The 16,332-nt window shown below is 42.5% G+C and overlaps 2 protein-coding genes across 4 annotated transcripts in view; one reads left to right on the top strand and one right to left on the bottom strand.

The window, feature by feature from the left end:
- The window catches only part of HS2ST1 (heparan sulfate 2-O-sulfotransferase 1), a 206,107-nt gene extending 202,585 nt beyond the window's left edge, over positions 1 to 3,522 (bottom strand). Inside the window, exon 1 of one of the 3 annotated variants that reach the window (XM_062191665.1) lies at positions 3,240 to 3,522. In XM_062191665.1, coding sequence (XP_062047649.1) covers positions 3,240 to 3,363 — 124 coding nt within the window. In that variant the 5' untranslated portion in view covers positions 3,364 to 3,522. The remainder of the gene's footprint in view (positions 1 to 3,239) is intronic. The other 2 variants (XM_062191667.1, XM_062191668.1) reach the window with 2 other exon arrangements.
- A 578-nt stretch (positions 3,523 to 4,100) lies between these two features.
- The window catches only part of SELENOF (selenoprotein F), a 44,498-nt gene continuing 32,266 nt past the window's right edge, over positions 4,101 to 16,332 (top strand). The window contains exons 1-2 of the mRNA XM_062191664.1: positions 4,101 to 4,397; positions 15,748 to 15,915. Of these exons, the coding sequence (XP_062047648.1) occupies positions 4,323 to 4,397; positions 15,748 to 15,915 (243 nt within the window). The 5' untranslated portion in view covers positions 4,101 to 4,322. The remainder of the gene's footprint in view (positions 4,398 to 15,747; positions 15,916 to 16,332) is intronic.

Below are 16,332 nucleotides of genomic sequence, written 5' to 3'. Positions count from 1 at the left end.
TACGTGATATTAGGTCTTTCAAGAATTATTTATAGACTCAATTTATATAGACCTAATTTCCCATATGGTCAATGAATACAGCTTAATTTTGAACACATCTAATGCTCCACAATAGGTTTCATGATCAAAATACTCTCAAATCAAGGTGCTTTATAAACTTTATAACTGTATACAAATTATAAAAATTATAAACTCTCATAATAAAGGCAATATAAACTTTTGGCATCTTCTACTGCAGAATAAAAACTACTTTAGGAGCAAATGTTTAACAGATCTTTGGGGGGGGGGGGCAGCGTAGTGGGTAAAGCCACCGCCTACAGTGCCAGCATCCCATATGGGTGCCAGTGTGAGCCCTAACTGCTCCACTTCCGATCTAGCTCTCTGCTATGGCCTGGGAAAGCAGCAGAGGATGGCCCGAGTCCTTGGGCCCCCGCACCTTCGTGGGAGACCTGGAAGAAGCTCCAGGCTCCTGGCTTTAGAGGGGCCCAGCTCTGTCCGTTGTAGCCACTTGGGGAGTGAGCCAGCAGATAGAAGACTCTCTCTCCTCTGCCTCTGCCTTTCAAATAAATAAAATAAATCTTAAAAAAAAAAAAGTTCTTTTGATGTCAAAATACAAATGTTTTTCAATGTTACAATTTTACACTCATAGAAAACAACCAGAGATTTTTCTTTTCCACTAGTGGAAATAAGCTATCTGTTTCAGTGGTTTTATCGGGTAATATAATTATGTTCATTATAATATAAACAGGGGGCAGACATTACACTAAACCAATTCTTTTTTGTCTGAAATTGAATTTCCTTAGAATGATATTCATTCTTAGCAATAAAGGCAATTAAACATTGATATTACAATTTAAAAATTCTATTCAAACGGCTAAATCTTAGTGTAATGTCAATATGCAGTCTCAAGCAGCTGGGTGTAATTAAAAGAGCACTTGACTTGGAACCAAACATACCTGGATTCCAATGCTGGCTCTGCCAATAGTGATGTGGTCTTAGACAAGTTCTATAACCACTGAGCCTGTTCCTGCATCTGCAAAAATAGCTTTATATAGTGTTCTAGAAAGATAAATAGGTGCATCATAGATGAAAAACACCTAGGACAGAGTCTGATTGTCAAAATAAGCCACCTGCCTTTCTTTCCTAAGAGGTCAGACTACCAACTGGCAACATCTCTCTTATTCCTTGCCTTTTACAAGACTTTAAAAAGAAAATCAAAAGACTGCTAATAGAAACAAAGTTATACATTTTTACTTGCCATGCTTTTGCATTTCCAGATGAAAATACTTCCAGTTTCATACTTGAGGTATTAATTTCTTTGGATTATTTTTGAGATTCATTTTAACATATATTTATTATTTCTAATGGAATTATTTATTCTAATGCACTCTATTTCTGATGGAACTTCCTTGTTTGCAAAAAAAATTATGAGAAAGCATAGTATGTTCTACCTGTGGCATTCTACATCTTAAAATAACTGTAAAAAAAAAAAAAAAAAAAAGCCCAGGTTGTATCTATGGAAACCCCTTTCAAGTGTTATAGAAAAAAACTTAGATGATTAAAATAAAAAATGTAAGCAATGCTAACCCCATCATGATGTTCTGGAGAAATTAACTCCAGAGAATTCCAAATAGCAACACAATAAACAACAGGTACAAATTTTAATACAACTTTCAACTTCCTCTATGAGGAATCATTTTTTGCTATAAAGTTGGATCATTAATGTGACCAGAACATGATTCTGAATGCTGATGAATGGATTCAAATGAAAAGAAAAAGTATATTGGACAACCTCTAATATTCAAGTGAACATTTTCCCATCTTACAAGACACAGTAACAAAATTAGAGTAAATACACTGGATATCTCTTCTAATTTTTGCCCCAGCATTAGTAAGGATTAGTATCTCTTTTGATCTTCCCTCAAATATAGTTGCACTTCAATCATATTTATTAGATACTCTTTGATACACTGCTCTTCAAAATTTCAAGACAATTGCAAAGTCTCTGGAAACAGCTAGCTATAGCTACTGCGTACAAAATTGCAATTATTTCCTAAAAATTAAACAGCACAGCAGCACTTAGTTGTTTCCCAAAGTCACGCTTTAGTCTAAATAATATCGCTGAAGGGATTTGTTTGCTTGTTTCTCAAAAGGTATCCAGAAGGGTGCCGAGGTGCAAGTGCATGCAATCCCTTACTTTGCACTGTCTTTGCAGATTCAAATGACAGCCTCTTGAGCTGATTTAAGTGCCATGTGCATTTTTAAGTCAAAATTGGTCACTGTCATTCTCTTACTATTCGCTCTCCACACCGAGCCCTTCCAAATGCCAGTTCCATACTAAATCGAAAGAATCCATTATCTATGCTTTTTTCTGTTCTTTCACAACTTCACACGTCAACTTTTTGCACTTCAGACTCCTTCACCCATTTAAGCACTGTTAACTCTTCAAGGTACTTAACTGTTTACCGTGTAACCTTACTTTCCAATAGTGAACCTCACTATACAGTTCCCCCTTCGGCATTCCCTCTTCTAAATTCACTACATCAACGCTGCCGCGAAGCAACCTACGTGCACATCCCTGTTCTGGAGCCCACACGAACCAGTTCAGCGCCACTAAAACAGATCGCAGTCCCCGGACCCTCGTTCAGAACTGCCCTGAAGCTCTTCCCTGGCTAGCCTGCCCTCCCTGGCCAGCCTACCTCGACCGCCTGTGGGGAGGTCCCTCGCTCCCCCGGGACCAGAGTGCAACTCACTGCAGCTTGTTTCTCTGACTGCCCCCTCCCCATCATTGCCGGCGCCTCCTTCCATTGCTGCGCATCAGTATTCCTTCACGACCACCGGTCCTCCCCCATCCTCCAAAAGAAGCTGTGCCCGAGTTCCCATACGCAAAACTGGAATCCCCCTCTCCGACACAGCCGAGGCGCCGTGCCCCAGCAAGGCTGAGCGTGGCCACCTCTTCCCTCTGAGCTGGGGCTTCTCTCGCCCCCTCTCCGGAATGCCCACTCCGGGGGCAGCCCCGGGGCTCCGCGAAGCCCAGCCCTGCAACACCTGCCCCGTGACCTCGCGAGTCCAGCACGCCACTCAAGCTCAAGTCACCCCATTCTAGGAGCTTGTGTTCTCTTGGAAACCTCTCCCAGCCCGCGACCCAGACCCCGGGCTACACGAACGCCCACTTGCTCGGCAGCCCCCCGGCCCGGCCCCGTCCACAGCACTCAGCGCGGAGCGCCTCTGCTCCTCACCTAGCTTCGACAGGGACTCCTCCAGCTTCTGGATCTGGTTCTCCAAGAAGAGCATCGCCACCGCGAAGGCCACCACCGCCAGCAGCTGCAACTTGGGCGGCATCATAATCCTGAGGAGCCCCATGAAACCCGCTGCTCGGGATCAAGACATACCGCGGAGGGCGGGGAGCGGGGCCCCAGAGGCGAGGGAAACGCCGGGAGGAGCCCACCGAGCCGGCAGCCAGGCAAGGAGAGCGCGACAGCCAGAGCACCACCGCAGCGACCCCCCTTCTCGCCGCTCCGGTCCCCCCGCCCCCAGGCGCCAGCACCAGCGCCGCCGGTGCCCGCTTCTCGTCAGCCGACTCAACGGCCGCCCCCTCCACAAGCCCGCGCAGCAAACCCTGCGCGAAGCGGCTGCCGGGCTCTCGCCTCCCTCCACAGCCTCAATCCCCGACCTCCGCGCCCGCCTGCCTGCCCGCCTCCCTCTCTTCCTTCCTTCCCTCCCTCCCTCCTTCGCTCGCGGCCGCGCGCTCCTACACCAGCGCTGCGGCTGCGGCTGCGCCGCCCTCGGCCCCGCCCCCGCCCAGTCCCCTCCCATCCCCCTCCGCCACCACGCGCACGCATCCACGTACGCTGCTCGGCAACCAGAAGCCCCACCCCGTCCTCCTGTGCGGTTGTGCTTATTGGTCCGAAGAGTCTCTGCTCTTGGCCCTCGGTTCGATTTACGGTTGGCTTCCTCCGCCACAGGGCTCAATCAAGGCCGCATTCGATTGGGTACACTTGGGGAAGGAGGCAGGGCTTAAACTAGAGAAGGCGGGGCCTCCTGGCTGCCTGACGAAATGTCGTGAATGAAAGGATCCCGGGGAAGCACAGAAGTGGGGAGTTTAGAAAAGTGCCTGATTTGGGTAATCCAAAGCACCCGGCGACTGTCTTGGTATTTGGTCACCTTTAAGTTTTCATATACCCCGAGTTCACACGCGTCCCTTCAGAACAAGAGTTTCGGTGGCAACGGCCTTTAGCGGGCTGTCGCGGATCAGGCTGTAGTGTGGACGCCCCAGCGGAGGGGTCCTCTGGGCAGCCCGAGGCAGACCCGAGAGGGTAACGATGGCGACTGGGGCTGGCGGAGGGCTGGGCCCGGCGTTTGGGCTGCGGTTGCTGTTGGCCACCGTGCTTCAAGCGGTGAGTGTGGGTCTCCTCCGTGGCTGCTCCGGGGCGGGAGGAAGGATTGCAGAGAAAGAGGAGAACATTCGAGTCTGTTTCGGATCCACACTGGAAAAGGACGGGAGATGGGGTTTCCTCAGTGACTGCCGCTGCCGGACTGCGACGTGGCTTAGATTCCTTGGTTGATGCTTGCGTGTCCTTCCTCGCTTTGATTTTGCTAGCGGCGTCTTCTGACTTCAGACCGTCTTGGGGACTCCTGTTAACTCTAGCTGAAACAATCTGAATCACACTGCGGGGAGGGGAAGCAGTGAGGCTTAGGAAGAAGTGAAGATTGTTTTCAAGCAACAAAAACGCTAGGGAGTATCCCTATGATGGGGCTCCCCTGAGAGGAAAGCCCTCAAGTGTTCGCTCCTGGCTAACGATTTCTGGTTTTTGTTTTTTTTGTTTTTGTTTTTGTTTTTTAACTAACTCGAGCAGTAATCCCGTTTAAAATCTGGCAGTTTTATTTCGTTTTTCTCTATTACCAAAATAGATGAGTTCTTAATCTTGGAAAGGAGAAGTCCGGATTTTGATTTATTGTCTTTTCATGCACGAAACAAGTAAATCTTGGTTAACTCCTCATAGTTTGCAATGTATGTTGCTATATGAAGGATAAAATTTTACTGGCGGGAGCTTTTACGTTTGTTAGCTCATCTTAATTCGTCAAGTGTTCTCCATTAAGCCTGCTGAAAAGTTTTCTCCTGGGAGATCTGGTTTAACTGATGTATCCCAGATGTGGGTGGAGTTAGGAACTGTACATAGGCCTCTATAAACATCTCTGCTTTTCTTTCATCAAGGAATGTGAAACTATCCTGTGTTTTTACTTTTGTTACCCGGCCCCAACTTCTGTAGTTAACATTCCAGTCCAGTACTCCATTTCTTAGACTTTTTGATGCTTTAGAAATTACTGGAACACCCCTGCCTAAACTCCTCTTAGGTCATTTGAGTTCATCACCACCACCATGGTAGACTGAAAAGGAGTAACATTTCAGGTTGCCCTCTCCTAATTTTCCTATCTCATGACTTTCACTTGTTTGTGGGTATGTAACCTCCCAAAACTTAGTGACTTAAGTCAGTGGTCATTCCGTCAAGTCCTCTGTTGATTTCATCTGGGCTCCCTTATGCGCTGTGACCTGGAAAAATCCAAGGGTACCCCATTTATAGTTCGAGCTGTCAGCTGGGGAGACTTGGATCTCATCCATGTGACCTCTCATCCTCCAGTAGACTAGAACAGCTTCTCTTTGTGGCAGTGCTCCAAAAAGCAAAAGCTGATGGTCAGCATTGTGGCACTGCCGGTTAAGCTGCCACTTGCGATGCTGACATACCCCTTAGAGTCCTAGCTGCTCTGCTTCTGATTCAGCTTCCTGCCCAATGCACCTGGGAAGGTAGCAGAACACGGCCCATGTACTTGGGCCGGTGCCACCCAGATGGGAGACTGGGATGGAGAGCCTGGTTCTTGGCTTCAGTCTGGCCCAGACCTGGTTGTTGCAGCCATTTGGGGAGTAAACCAGCAAATGGAAGGTCAGTCTCTTTGTCTTCTCTTCTGCTTTTCAAAAGACGTTTCAAAAAGTTGATGGGAAAATGAAATTAAAAGATGTTTATTTTGATGCAGAGAATTTTGAAACTCATGCATGGCTTTTTCATAATGTGCATTTTCCATGAACTTTTTAAAGCACCCTCTTCTATCTCTTCTGCCAAATATTTGTCAAAGCAAGTCACAGACCCACCCATATCTCAAGGGTAGGGAAAGTTACTTTGCAAAGAATCGTGTATATCAAAAGAGGAGGAATTTATGGCCATGAACCAGTGTACCCGAGTGACTATGCACAGAATCCAAGCCAGAACTTAGGTGTCATCAGGTGTCATCTGATTCCTTCCTTTCTTTACATATTTCTTGTCCAGGCAGTTACCAAATCTGATTTATTTTGCTTGCTTAATATCTCTCAGATCCCTCATTCAGGCCACCAACATCTCTCTCCCTAGAAATAACAGCCTCCTGATTCATCCTTTGAATTATCTCTGTCTATAGTCAGAATCTAAATGGTTGGCTTTGCCAGCTTCCCAATTGAGCAAGCCAGAAATTTATCATTTAGGTTCTCTTTCCTCCCATTCTCTGAATTCAGTTAGTCATTAAGCCCTTAAAAATCTCCAGGCCAGACCACTTAATTCTGTTTCCATAGATAGTACTTAAATTCAAACCACCATCAGGGCTTGCCTGGAATTACTACAACAACTTCCCTTCACTGATTTCCAGTCTCTGCAATGTATCCGGAGTTTTATCTTGTTTTGTTTTTTAATCTAGGGCAGAGAGACAGATACAGAGGCCCTCCATCCTCTGGTTCACTCCATAAATGCCCACAACAGCCAGGGTGAGGCTGGGTCAGGCCAAACCCCAGGAGCCAGAAACTCAATCTGGGTCTCCCACAAGGGTGACGGGGACTCAGATTATTGGGCCATCACCTGTTGCCTCCCAGAAAGCTGAAGTGGAGCTAGGACTTGAACCCACGCAACTGTAGTACAGGATGTGGGCATCCCAAGTGACTGCACCAAACATCCACTCCCACCCCGTGTAATCCTTCTAACATTTAAATCTGCCAAGCCTAAAACTTTAGCAGCTCCCTGTTTTTAAGGTAAAAATCCATCCTTTTAACATTTCTTTAACAAAGCACTTGTTTGTCTATCCCGACTTATTTGCCAGCAGTTATCTCTAGTGATAAAGGGGGAAAAAAAAAATGAAATGGAGAATTAGGGCCATTTGTTTTAGTTTATTTCTCAGACTGTCTTCTTCCTCACCAGGCTTTTGAACTTGTTGCTCCCGTTACCTAGAAGCTGCTTCCCAGCTCCCCATACTCTCCTCCTCCACTCACATCAAAATCATGATTATCTTATACTTGTGCTCTGACCCTCCAGGTTCTCAGCTGAGAAATCGTTTCCTCCAGAAAGTCTTCCTATACCTGAACTCTGTTAGGAGTCTTTCAGTGTGCTTCAGTCGAGATCAGTTGTTCTCCTGGGTTCTTTTCAAGGTTTTCTAATTTCTATTTTTATTATTTATTTTTTAAGGAGTACAGATTTCATAAGTACAACTTTGGAATATAGTTATTCTTTCCACCATACCTGCCCTCCCACCCCTCCGCTTTTTCCATTAAGATTCATTTTCAATTAGCTTTGTACACAGAAGACCAATTCTATACTAAGTAAAGATTTCAACTATTTGCGTGCGTGCACACACACACACAAAAAAAAAAAAAAAAACTTTAAGAACTAGTTTTACAGTTAACTCTCATAATACAACTCATTGAGGACAGAGATCCTGCATGGGGAGTTAGTGCACAGTGACTCCTGTTGTTAATGTAACAATTAACACTCTTAGGTCTCCCACTTAGTTAACTGGACCCGCGCTGGGAAGGACTACTTCACTGTTCACTGTTCTGTTCACAGTTTTATCTGTAGTGACATGCATATAGAGTAATACGCATACAAGTGAAAAATTTGATGAATGAATTATAGAGACTCCGTGAGTGAATGTTTGACAATGTGAAATATGAAACCTTATCAATCTTCTATTCCAGTTAGCTTTATAGAACCGTTCCCAGTGACAATCCCAACTCGAGGCATGTATGAGAATTGTTGGGTGAGGGCAGGTTAGGGCTTCGACTTTGCCTTAAATCTGATTCAAACATTTCCTGATAACTGTACAGTTTGAGCTAGGAAGTCCGCCTAGACGGAAAACTTAAGAAGCCAGCAATCAACCTAACCATTGTTTTTTGTGAATGTGACCCTTAAAAGGTAAAGCAGTCTAATTTTCAGAGTAAGCCATCAAATAAAACCCTGAATTTTTAATCACAGCCACACTATTCTACTTTTATAAAGAGAATTGGAAATGAAAAAAAAAAAAACAACCTGGTGTTAAAATGGAAATGGCATAGAAAATTAATTAATTTGAAAAAAAAAATTATGTAGGATCTCTGTCTTTAATGTGCTGTACATTGCTATTTAATGCTATAATTAGTAATCCAATGGTAGTTTTTTCACTTTATGTTGCTATATGGGCAAAATGTTGAAATCTTTACCTAATATATACTAAACTGATCTTCTGTATACAAAGAGAATTGAAAATGAATCTTTACATGAATGGAAGGGGAAAGGGAGCGGGAAAGGGGAGGGTTGCGGGTGGGAGGGAAGTTATGGGAGGGGGGAAGCCATTGTAACCCATAAGCTATACTTTGGAAATTTATATTCATTAAATAAAAGTTTAATAAAAAAAAAAACTTGAAAAAAAATAAAAAATAAACTTATTAAAAAAAAAAAGGTAAAGCAGTCTAATTTTCAGAGTAAGCCATCAAATAAAACCCTGAATTTTTAATCACAGCCACACTATTCTACTTAAATGTTTGCAGACAGCCATCCTACACAGCCTCACTCTTTCTCTCATACTCTGCCTGTTGAATTCATACTCATGATAGCATATACTATAATTTAAGGAAGTCCATATTCTAGTTTTAACAGTTATAACTGACTAATTTGCTAAGGCAAATTCATTTGTCCTCCGTTGCCTTGTTTCCTTCTTTATGATGTAAGGTATTTAGTTATGCAAAGCCTAATTCAATTCCATTTTCAGATTTGGAAAGTCAGATGAAATTTCTCCCTTGTATATTCGATCATACTTTATACCGTAATAGACCCATCCACAGTCTAATCCAAGGTAGCTCTTTGTGTACTTGTGTCCCTTCACTCCTTCTGCCCCCTTGCCAGTTAGAATGTAGCCAAAGGAAATACAGGGACCATTTTTTCTTTTTTCCTATCATGCCTCACATGTAGGAGGGGCCTTCAAAATGTTTGTGGAAAAATGCATATTATAAATATGGATTTCAAAATGTGATGCCTCAAAATAAACTCATCTAATAATTCCACCTGCTTTTGAAGTGCTACGCTCAGTATTTGTTCATTTGAATCCCTCTGAGGTGTAAGTGGCCTCCTGGCTCCCTTGCATTCCATGCTGCCAGAGTCCTCAGGATATCTGCATGTAGTATAGAGTGGTGATGAACTCCCACTTCCAGAAATACAGAAATGACTTGGAAAAGAGAAAAGATATTCTAGGCAATTCATATGGAACTACGTTAACTTCTGTAAGGTTTCTTTCTTTTCTATCTTTATTCTGTAATAACCAATGTTTTTAAAAAGGCAGCAAAACTGGGGTATGGAGAATTCTTTGAAAACTGGTAAGAAATTAGAAAAACTGCATTTGGCAAACCAAGGGAAAAAACACCAAATAGAGTAAGAAGTTAGCAAGAGTGAAAATTAACCAACTCTTTAGAAACTGACATATGAATAAAAAGGGTGAAAGAATAATTTTAATTTCTTGACACCTTAAGGTTGAGATACTGCTGTAGATAGAGGATAAAACTATTATCAGACTTAACTTGTGTTTTGTTAATTCACATCTCTGAGTCTCTAGACTAGACAAGTGAAGTTTTTATCACAATTCCTCTGAATAGCTGTAATTTCCAGTTAATGGCAATACACAGTTATCAACATTTCAGTGAAGTGACAACTGGGAGGATATAAAGTGACTTAGTCTGAAAATACATTCTGAATATGCTTAAGCATTAGAAAAATGATATTTTAGTATGGCCTAAGGGAGCTGTTTCCTAAAGCTCCCCAGAACTGAGTGATATTCAGTCCTTCATTCAGGTCATACATAATATTTCCATTCAGAAAGGTACTGTACTGAAAAGCAGTATAGATTAATTATGTATCATTGATGCTTAGACCACCATTCCATACCCCATTATTCATAGGTTAACATCTCGATGGATTTTATGATTGATGGGTCATACAATTATAATTATTAATGTTTTCATCACTTTATTTTCCCTTTTTTATTTATATAAAAGGAACAAATGTCATGTATTTCATATACACAGTTTTAAGAGCATAATCATACTTCCCATCATCCCTCCTCCTCCTCTTATTTTTCTTTTAATTTACAATGACATACTTTCAGTTTATTTATAATCACAAACTTAGCCTCCTAGTAAATACAGAACTCAACACATAATAAGTAGAAATACCACTGTTCCTCAAGAGTATAGACAAGGGCTATAAACAAGGATCAAATCTCAGAATGTCAGTTTTGCTCATATACATTACAGTTCTTTTGTTTTTGGCATATAGAATAATGTATAACGTGGATGTTGTGAAATAATAGTAGTCAATAATTTTGGTTGGGAATTGTTTAACTGCATTTTCTTTTCCTATAACAGAATGCCTGAGTCTCGGTAACTATAAAGCCGGGACTCGAACCAGTGACCATATGGGATGCCAGCACTGCAGGCCAGGTCTTTAACACACTGCGCCATAGTGCCGGCCCATCATGTTGTCTTTATTCTTTTTTTTTTAACGTATTGATCCCACTTTTGCAGAAAGTGGTCTTTTTTTTTTTTTTTTTTTTTTGACAGGCAGAGTTAGAGACAGAGAGAAAGGTCTTCCTTCCATTGGTTCACCCCCCAAATGGCCACCATGGCCGGCGCTGCGCCGATCCGAAGCCAGGAGCCAGGTGCCTCTTCCTGGTCTCCCATGCTGCTACAGGGGCCCAAGCACTTGGGCCATCCTCCACTGCCCTCCCGGGCCATAGCAGAGAGCTGGACTGGAAGAGGAGCAACCGGGACTAGAACCTGGCGCCCTTAAGGGATGCCAGCGCCGCAGGTGGAGGATTAACCAAGTGAGCCCCGCCGCCAGCCTCTTCTTCTTTATTCTTTCTTAAATTGCTGCATTTATTTTTAGGCATGTGGAGATACTTTTTTTTTTTTCCCTGTGATGGCTTTTATCTTTGGATTATGCCTCTGTGTATTAGTGGAGTTTCTGCTCTTTCAGTTAATACTGTGAGGTGTGTGCTGGGTGTGGTCAGGGAGCTCTGTTCAGTGCTACAGGGTGAGGGGGATGTCCAAAGTGACTCCATATTGGGTGTGGTAAATCTCTTTTTTTGTTTTTAATCAGAGGGGAGGCTTGTTCTGCTCACCTCCTCTCCTCCTAGGAGATCAGTGCCTGGGCGCTAGCCCCATTGGGTACAGTACTCACCTGCACTGCTGTAAGAAACACATAAAGGATCCCTACAGTCCTCAGTGTGAGCATAGATCCCGCAGCAATGACCCTTACCAGGAAATCAGGGAGCCCCAACCCTGTGGAGCTGCCCAAAGGCCCAGCCATACCCTCCCACGCAGCCACAGTGTTTTCAGAGTCCTGGCACACAAGGCTCCCACAGTCACAAGCACCCAACTCCCTGTCAGTTCTCCCAACCAGACTCAAGAGTCTCCTGTGGGCTGGTTGCTGGGGACACAGACACAAGCTGGCACAGTTGTTATGTATGTCCAGAATACCACCCACTCACTCTGAGCTAGTTACAGGACACTGATGCCAGGTGGTCAGGAGAGAGAAACATGCCCCCCCCCCCCTTTTTTTTCCCTCTAGTTTAGCAGGTACACTCTCTGCCACAGGATTCCAAGCCAGACTCCTGCCAGGCTCTTCCCACAGCTTTATCTCCAGTGACTTGGGCTTCTGCAGTCTGGTCTCACCTCATCCTCCAAAGCTGGTGCTGAGGCTCTTGGCTACTGGGGTCCTGAGTTGTGCATGTCTATACCCTCTGTGTAGAGCCACAGTGTCCCTCTAATTTGCATGGAGTTTCCCCTGCAGTTTTCTCCCTCTTTCCTGAGATTGCACTCTCTCCACACTTTTTTAACTATCTTCCCCTGGAATAGAGCAATAAGCTCCCTCCCTATTCCACCATCTTGGTGCCTTTCTCTGAACTCATTAATACTAGAAAAATAAAACAATGAGGAGAGAATGGAGAAAGATAAATGGCTACCCCAATCAGGACCCTTTCTTTAGAGTCTTTCTCTTTCTTACAAGTGTGGCTAATATTTTAAAATTTAATATTTTGCTTTAATATTGCAAATTTAAATCCTATTTACTTTTTGGAAATCAAAAGATGGCAGGCATAATTTTATAATTTTGAACTCTTTTATATTACTTAGCTTTTGGTATTTATCTGTAAAGTGCTTTAAAACTGTTCTGATATCCTTATATTCAAAGCCTTGAGTTTACACAACCAATGTCAGAACAACTACAAAAAAATTAGTTCTCTCAGGAAACTTGAGATCCCCGTATCTCTCACTTGCCTACTTGCCCATCTCTAGTATGATTACAGCATTTACATAGGTTTTATAGTATTTGAGTGTGTTTTCACAGTGATAGGTGAGAATAATACAGATATTTCTTCAATAACCACTGTATACCAGACCAGTTTCCAGATGCTTTCTATACATTTTTTTCTTTAATCCTCAGAACTGTGAAATCAGTGATGACTTTTCTGTGCTCAGAATTTCAAAAGTAAAGTTGCACTATGCCAATAGTCAAGTCAAGATTTTTTAAAAGCTTTGATATGCATGGTTTGCAAATTCGTGCCACCTATCATTAGGTGCTCATAAGTGCTAGAATAAAACCAAATAGTACACTTGCATGATTATTGGCTATGGTAATAGTTTCTTAGACTTGTTAGCAGTTCACAGTTTTCAAAGTGAATTCACTTTTATTGTATAGTTACTATAGTTGCAAAAAAATTACCCTAAAATTTATGATGTAAAATAATTTTTCGTTGGGCCTTCCGGTTCCTTAGTTTAGTAATTCTGACAGGGAGTAGCAGGGATGGCTTGTCTGTTCCATGGTGTCCCAGACCACAGCAAGAAGACTGGGGCCTGAAATCTGAAGGGTTTTTACTTGCAGGTCTGATAGTTGATGCTGGTTGTCAGCTGTGGGTCTCAGTTGCTCTGTACATGGACTTTCCATGTTGTCTCCAGTGTAGACTTCTTTATAGTTTTGTGGCTAAGTTCCAATGTTGATGTTCCCAAAGAGAGAGTGTGTGCACACTAGCTCTGGCTAGGCAAAAGCTATTTCCCTTTTATGATCTACTCTAAGAATGACATTTTTTTACACTCCATTGATCTGAAGAGTCATAGCCTCTGTCCAGATTTAAGGTGAGGGAACCAAACTCCCACTTCTTAATGGAACACTGCCAGTCACACTGTAAGAACATTTGGAATGCTCTGTGTATATTGATGCAGCCATCTTTGGCAAATATAACCTAACACATTGTTGCATTTCATTCTCAAATTAACCTGTGAAATAAATCAAGCAAATGACTTTACTAATGGGAAAATTTCCCAGAGTACTAGGATGGCAACAAATGTCTTAAACCAGAGGGATCAACTGCACAAACTAACCAATAAATTAATAGGTCCCTCCCACTAGGCTGGGATGTTTGATCTATTTTCAAGATTGTGTACATTCTACATTATTGCAGAGATGGGGTAAAACCTGTATGAAATATCAAATTAAAGTGTTAACTAGTAAGACCAATGGGATGATCACCATTTTGGGTGAATATACCAGCGTTTCTCCTATCTTGGGAAAATGCCACTGGATTTTAGTCTGTTCCATCAATTTAGAAGAGAGTTAACAAACTACAGCTGGTGGACCAAATCCGCCAACTCTGTTTTTGTAAAGAAAGTTTGATTGGAACACAGGCACACTCATTCACTTATGTAAAGTCTGTGACTGCTGTTGTCCTGCAATAGCTGAATTGAGTGGTTGTAACAAAAACCACATTGCCATCAAAGTCTAACATAATTAACATCTTGCTCTTCACATAAAGTTTGCAGCCCTTCAGTCCAGAAGGGAAGCCAATTCAGATGGTTTGCAATCAAACCATCTAAAATTCCCCCAACTTCAGACCATGGTTTTGACCAATTGATTTGTTCAACAAACACGTAAGAACTAACACAATTGCTAGGAAAACAAAGAAACAACTTAATATTTACCCTCAAAAGAGCTGATGGTATTGTTGGAGAGGTAGACAATCCTAGATTTACACGATACAGAATCATGATTACTATTTCACTGTTGTGCACGTTTGTTTTCCAGAGAAGAAAAGTGCTGTGGGTTAAGATTGAGATGTGCTTTTTTCAAGGAAGACTTCCTAAATGACTGATTTTGATCAGGTTCTTGTGAATAAGTAGGAATCAACAAGGTGACAAAGTAGTAAAAGAGTATTTTGCATAAGGAAGAATACCAGCTATGGTGTTGGAGTGAGAGTTTTATAACTTAAAGGTGTTTTAGGAATTCATTATAGCTAGAAAGTATAATAGAATTGGAGAGTAATGAGATACGTATGGCTGGTAGTAAGCATTTAAGCCACTAAGGCAGGAAAAGGTGTGAGAGTTCTTAAAGCGACAGAATTGTGAAAATAGGATAATCGGTTGGTTGAAAATGGTGAAGGGTATGAAGTACAGAACAAACTACCTGGCTGGGCAACTAGGTGGTCAGGGAAGTGATGTCATTTTACTAAGACACTGAATATACTAAGGAGAGTAAATTTAAGGAGAAAAATTTCACTCTTGGAGATTTTGAATTTGCAACGCATATGAAATGAGACACTTGAGTGGGCTCTTTGGAAGTTTGATAGTCAAGAAAGAAAAAGATTAGAGAGTTTTCAAGAAAGGGATATTGAAAGCCATAGATAAAGATGTGATCGACAACCAAAAATATACAACGTGAAGAGAGCCAAAAACAGAACTAAGACAGGTGTTTTGGTACAGCAGGTTGAACAGCCACTTAAAACACCCACATCCCATATTGGAGTGCTAGTTAAAGTTGGCTTGAGTCTCTGCTACTTGGCATTGCCAATCCAGCTTCTTGCTACTGTGCCTGGGAGGCAATAGATGACTTGGGTTCCTGTTTCCAACATGAGAATCCAGATGAAGGTCCTGGCCGAGTCCTGGTTATCTGGAGAGTGAACCAGTAATTGGAAGTTTCTCTCCCCACCCTACCCCTTCCCTCCTTCTCTCTGTACTATGCTTTACTAGGTTATAGCTAGCTAGGAGTTCTGGAGCACTATTGCAGCCAGGTGAAGATAGATTATGTTAATTTACTGCATATTTCTCTGTTTTAAAAAAGCTAAAAGATAATATTTTTGGATGTTTTCACTATGAAGAAATGTTAAATGCTTGAAAGGATAAATGTATTTACCTTCACTGGACATTACACAATGTATACATGTAACAAAACATCAGATAGTACCACACAGATATATGTAATTTTTATGTCTGCTAATAAAAAAAGTTTTAAAACAGAACTGTGGGGGAAGTGGAAGAATCCAGAGACTTCCGTAACATTACAGAGTCTGTCTCCAAATGAACCATTTCAGTAACTCATATCCATTGTAAACCCCATTTTCTCTTTTTTTTTTATGTTTTATTTCCCAATTTTTTATTTCCAGGTGTCTGCTTTTGGGGCAGAATTTTCATCGGAGGCATGCAGAGAGTTAGGCTTCTCTAGCAACTTGCTCTGCAGCTCTTGTGATCTCCTTGGACAGTTCAACCTACTCCAGCTGGATCCTGATTGCAGAGGATGCTGCCAGGAAGAAGCACAATTTGAAACCAAAAAGGTATTGTTTTCTGTGTCTCTTCCATGGGATGGTTTAGTTGAGGTAATGTAAAATATAAATTGCTTAACCAGTTGGGTTTTTTTTGTTTTTGTTTTTTAATTTGACAGAGTTAGACAGTGAGGGAGAGAGACTCAGAGAAAGGTTTTCCTTTAGTTGGTTCACCCCCAAAATGGCTACTATGGCCAGAGCTACGCCGATCTGAAGCCAGGAGCCAGGTACTTCTTCCTGGTCTCCCATGTGGGTGCAGGTGCCCAAGCACTTGGGCCATCCTCCACTGCCTTCCCAGACCACAGCAGAGAGCTGGACTGGAAGAGGCGCAACCGGGACTAGAACCCGGTGCCCATGTGGGATGCTGGCGCTGCAGGCAGAGGATTAACCAAGTGAGCCACGACATCAGCCCCGCTTAGCCAGTTTAAT

This window comes from Lepus europaeus, chromosome 5 (genome assembly GCF_033115175.1).
Source record: "Lepus europaeus isolate LE1 chromosome 5, mLepTim1.pri, whole genome shotgun sequence".
Taxonomy (NCBI): Eukaryota; Metazoa; Chordata; class Mammalia; order Lagomorpha; family Leporidae; genus Lepus; species Lepus europaeus.
The sequence above is the reverse complement of the archived record's forward strand: the minus strand, read 5'-3'. Positions and strand labels throughout refer to the sequence as shown.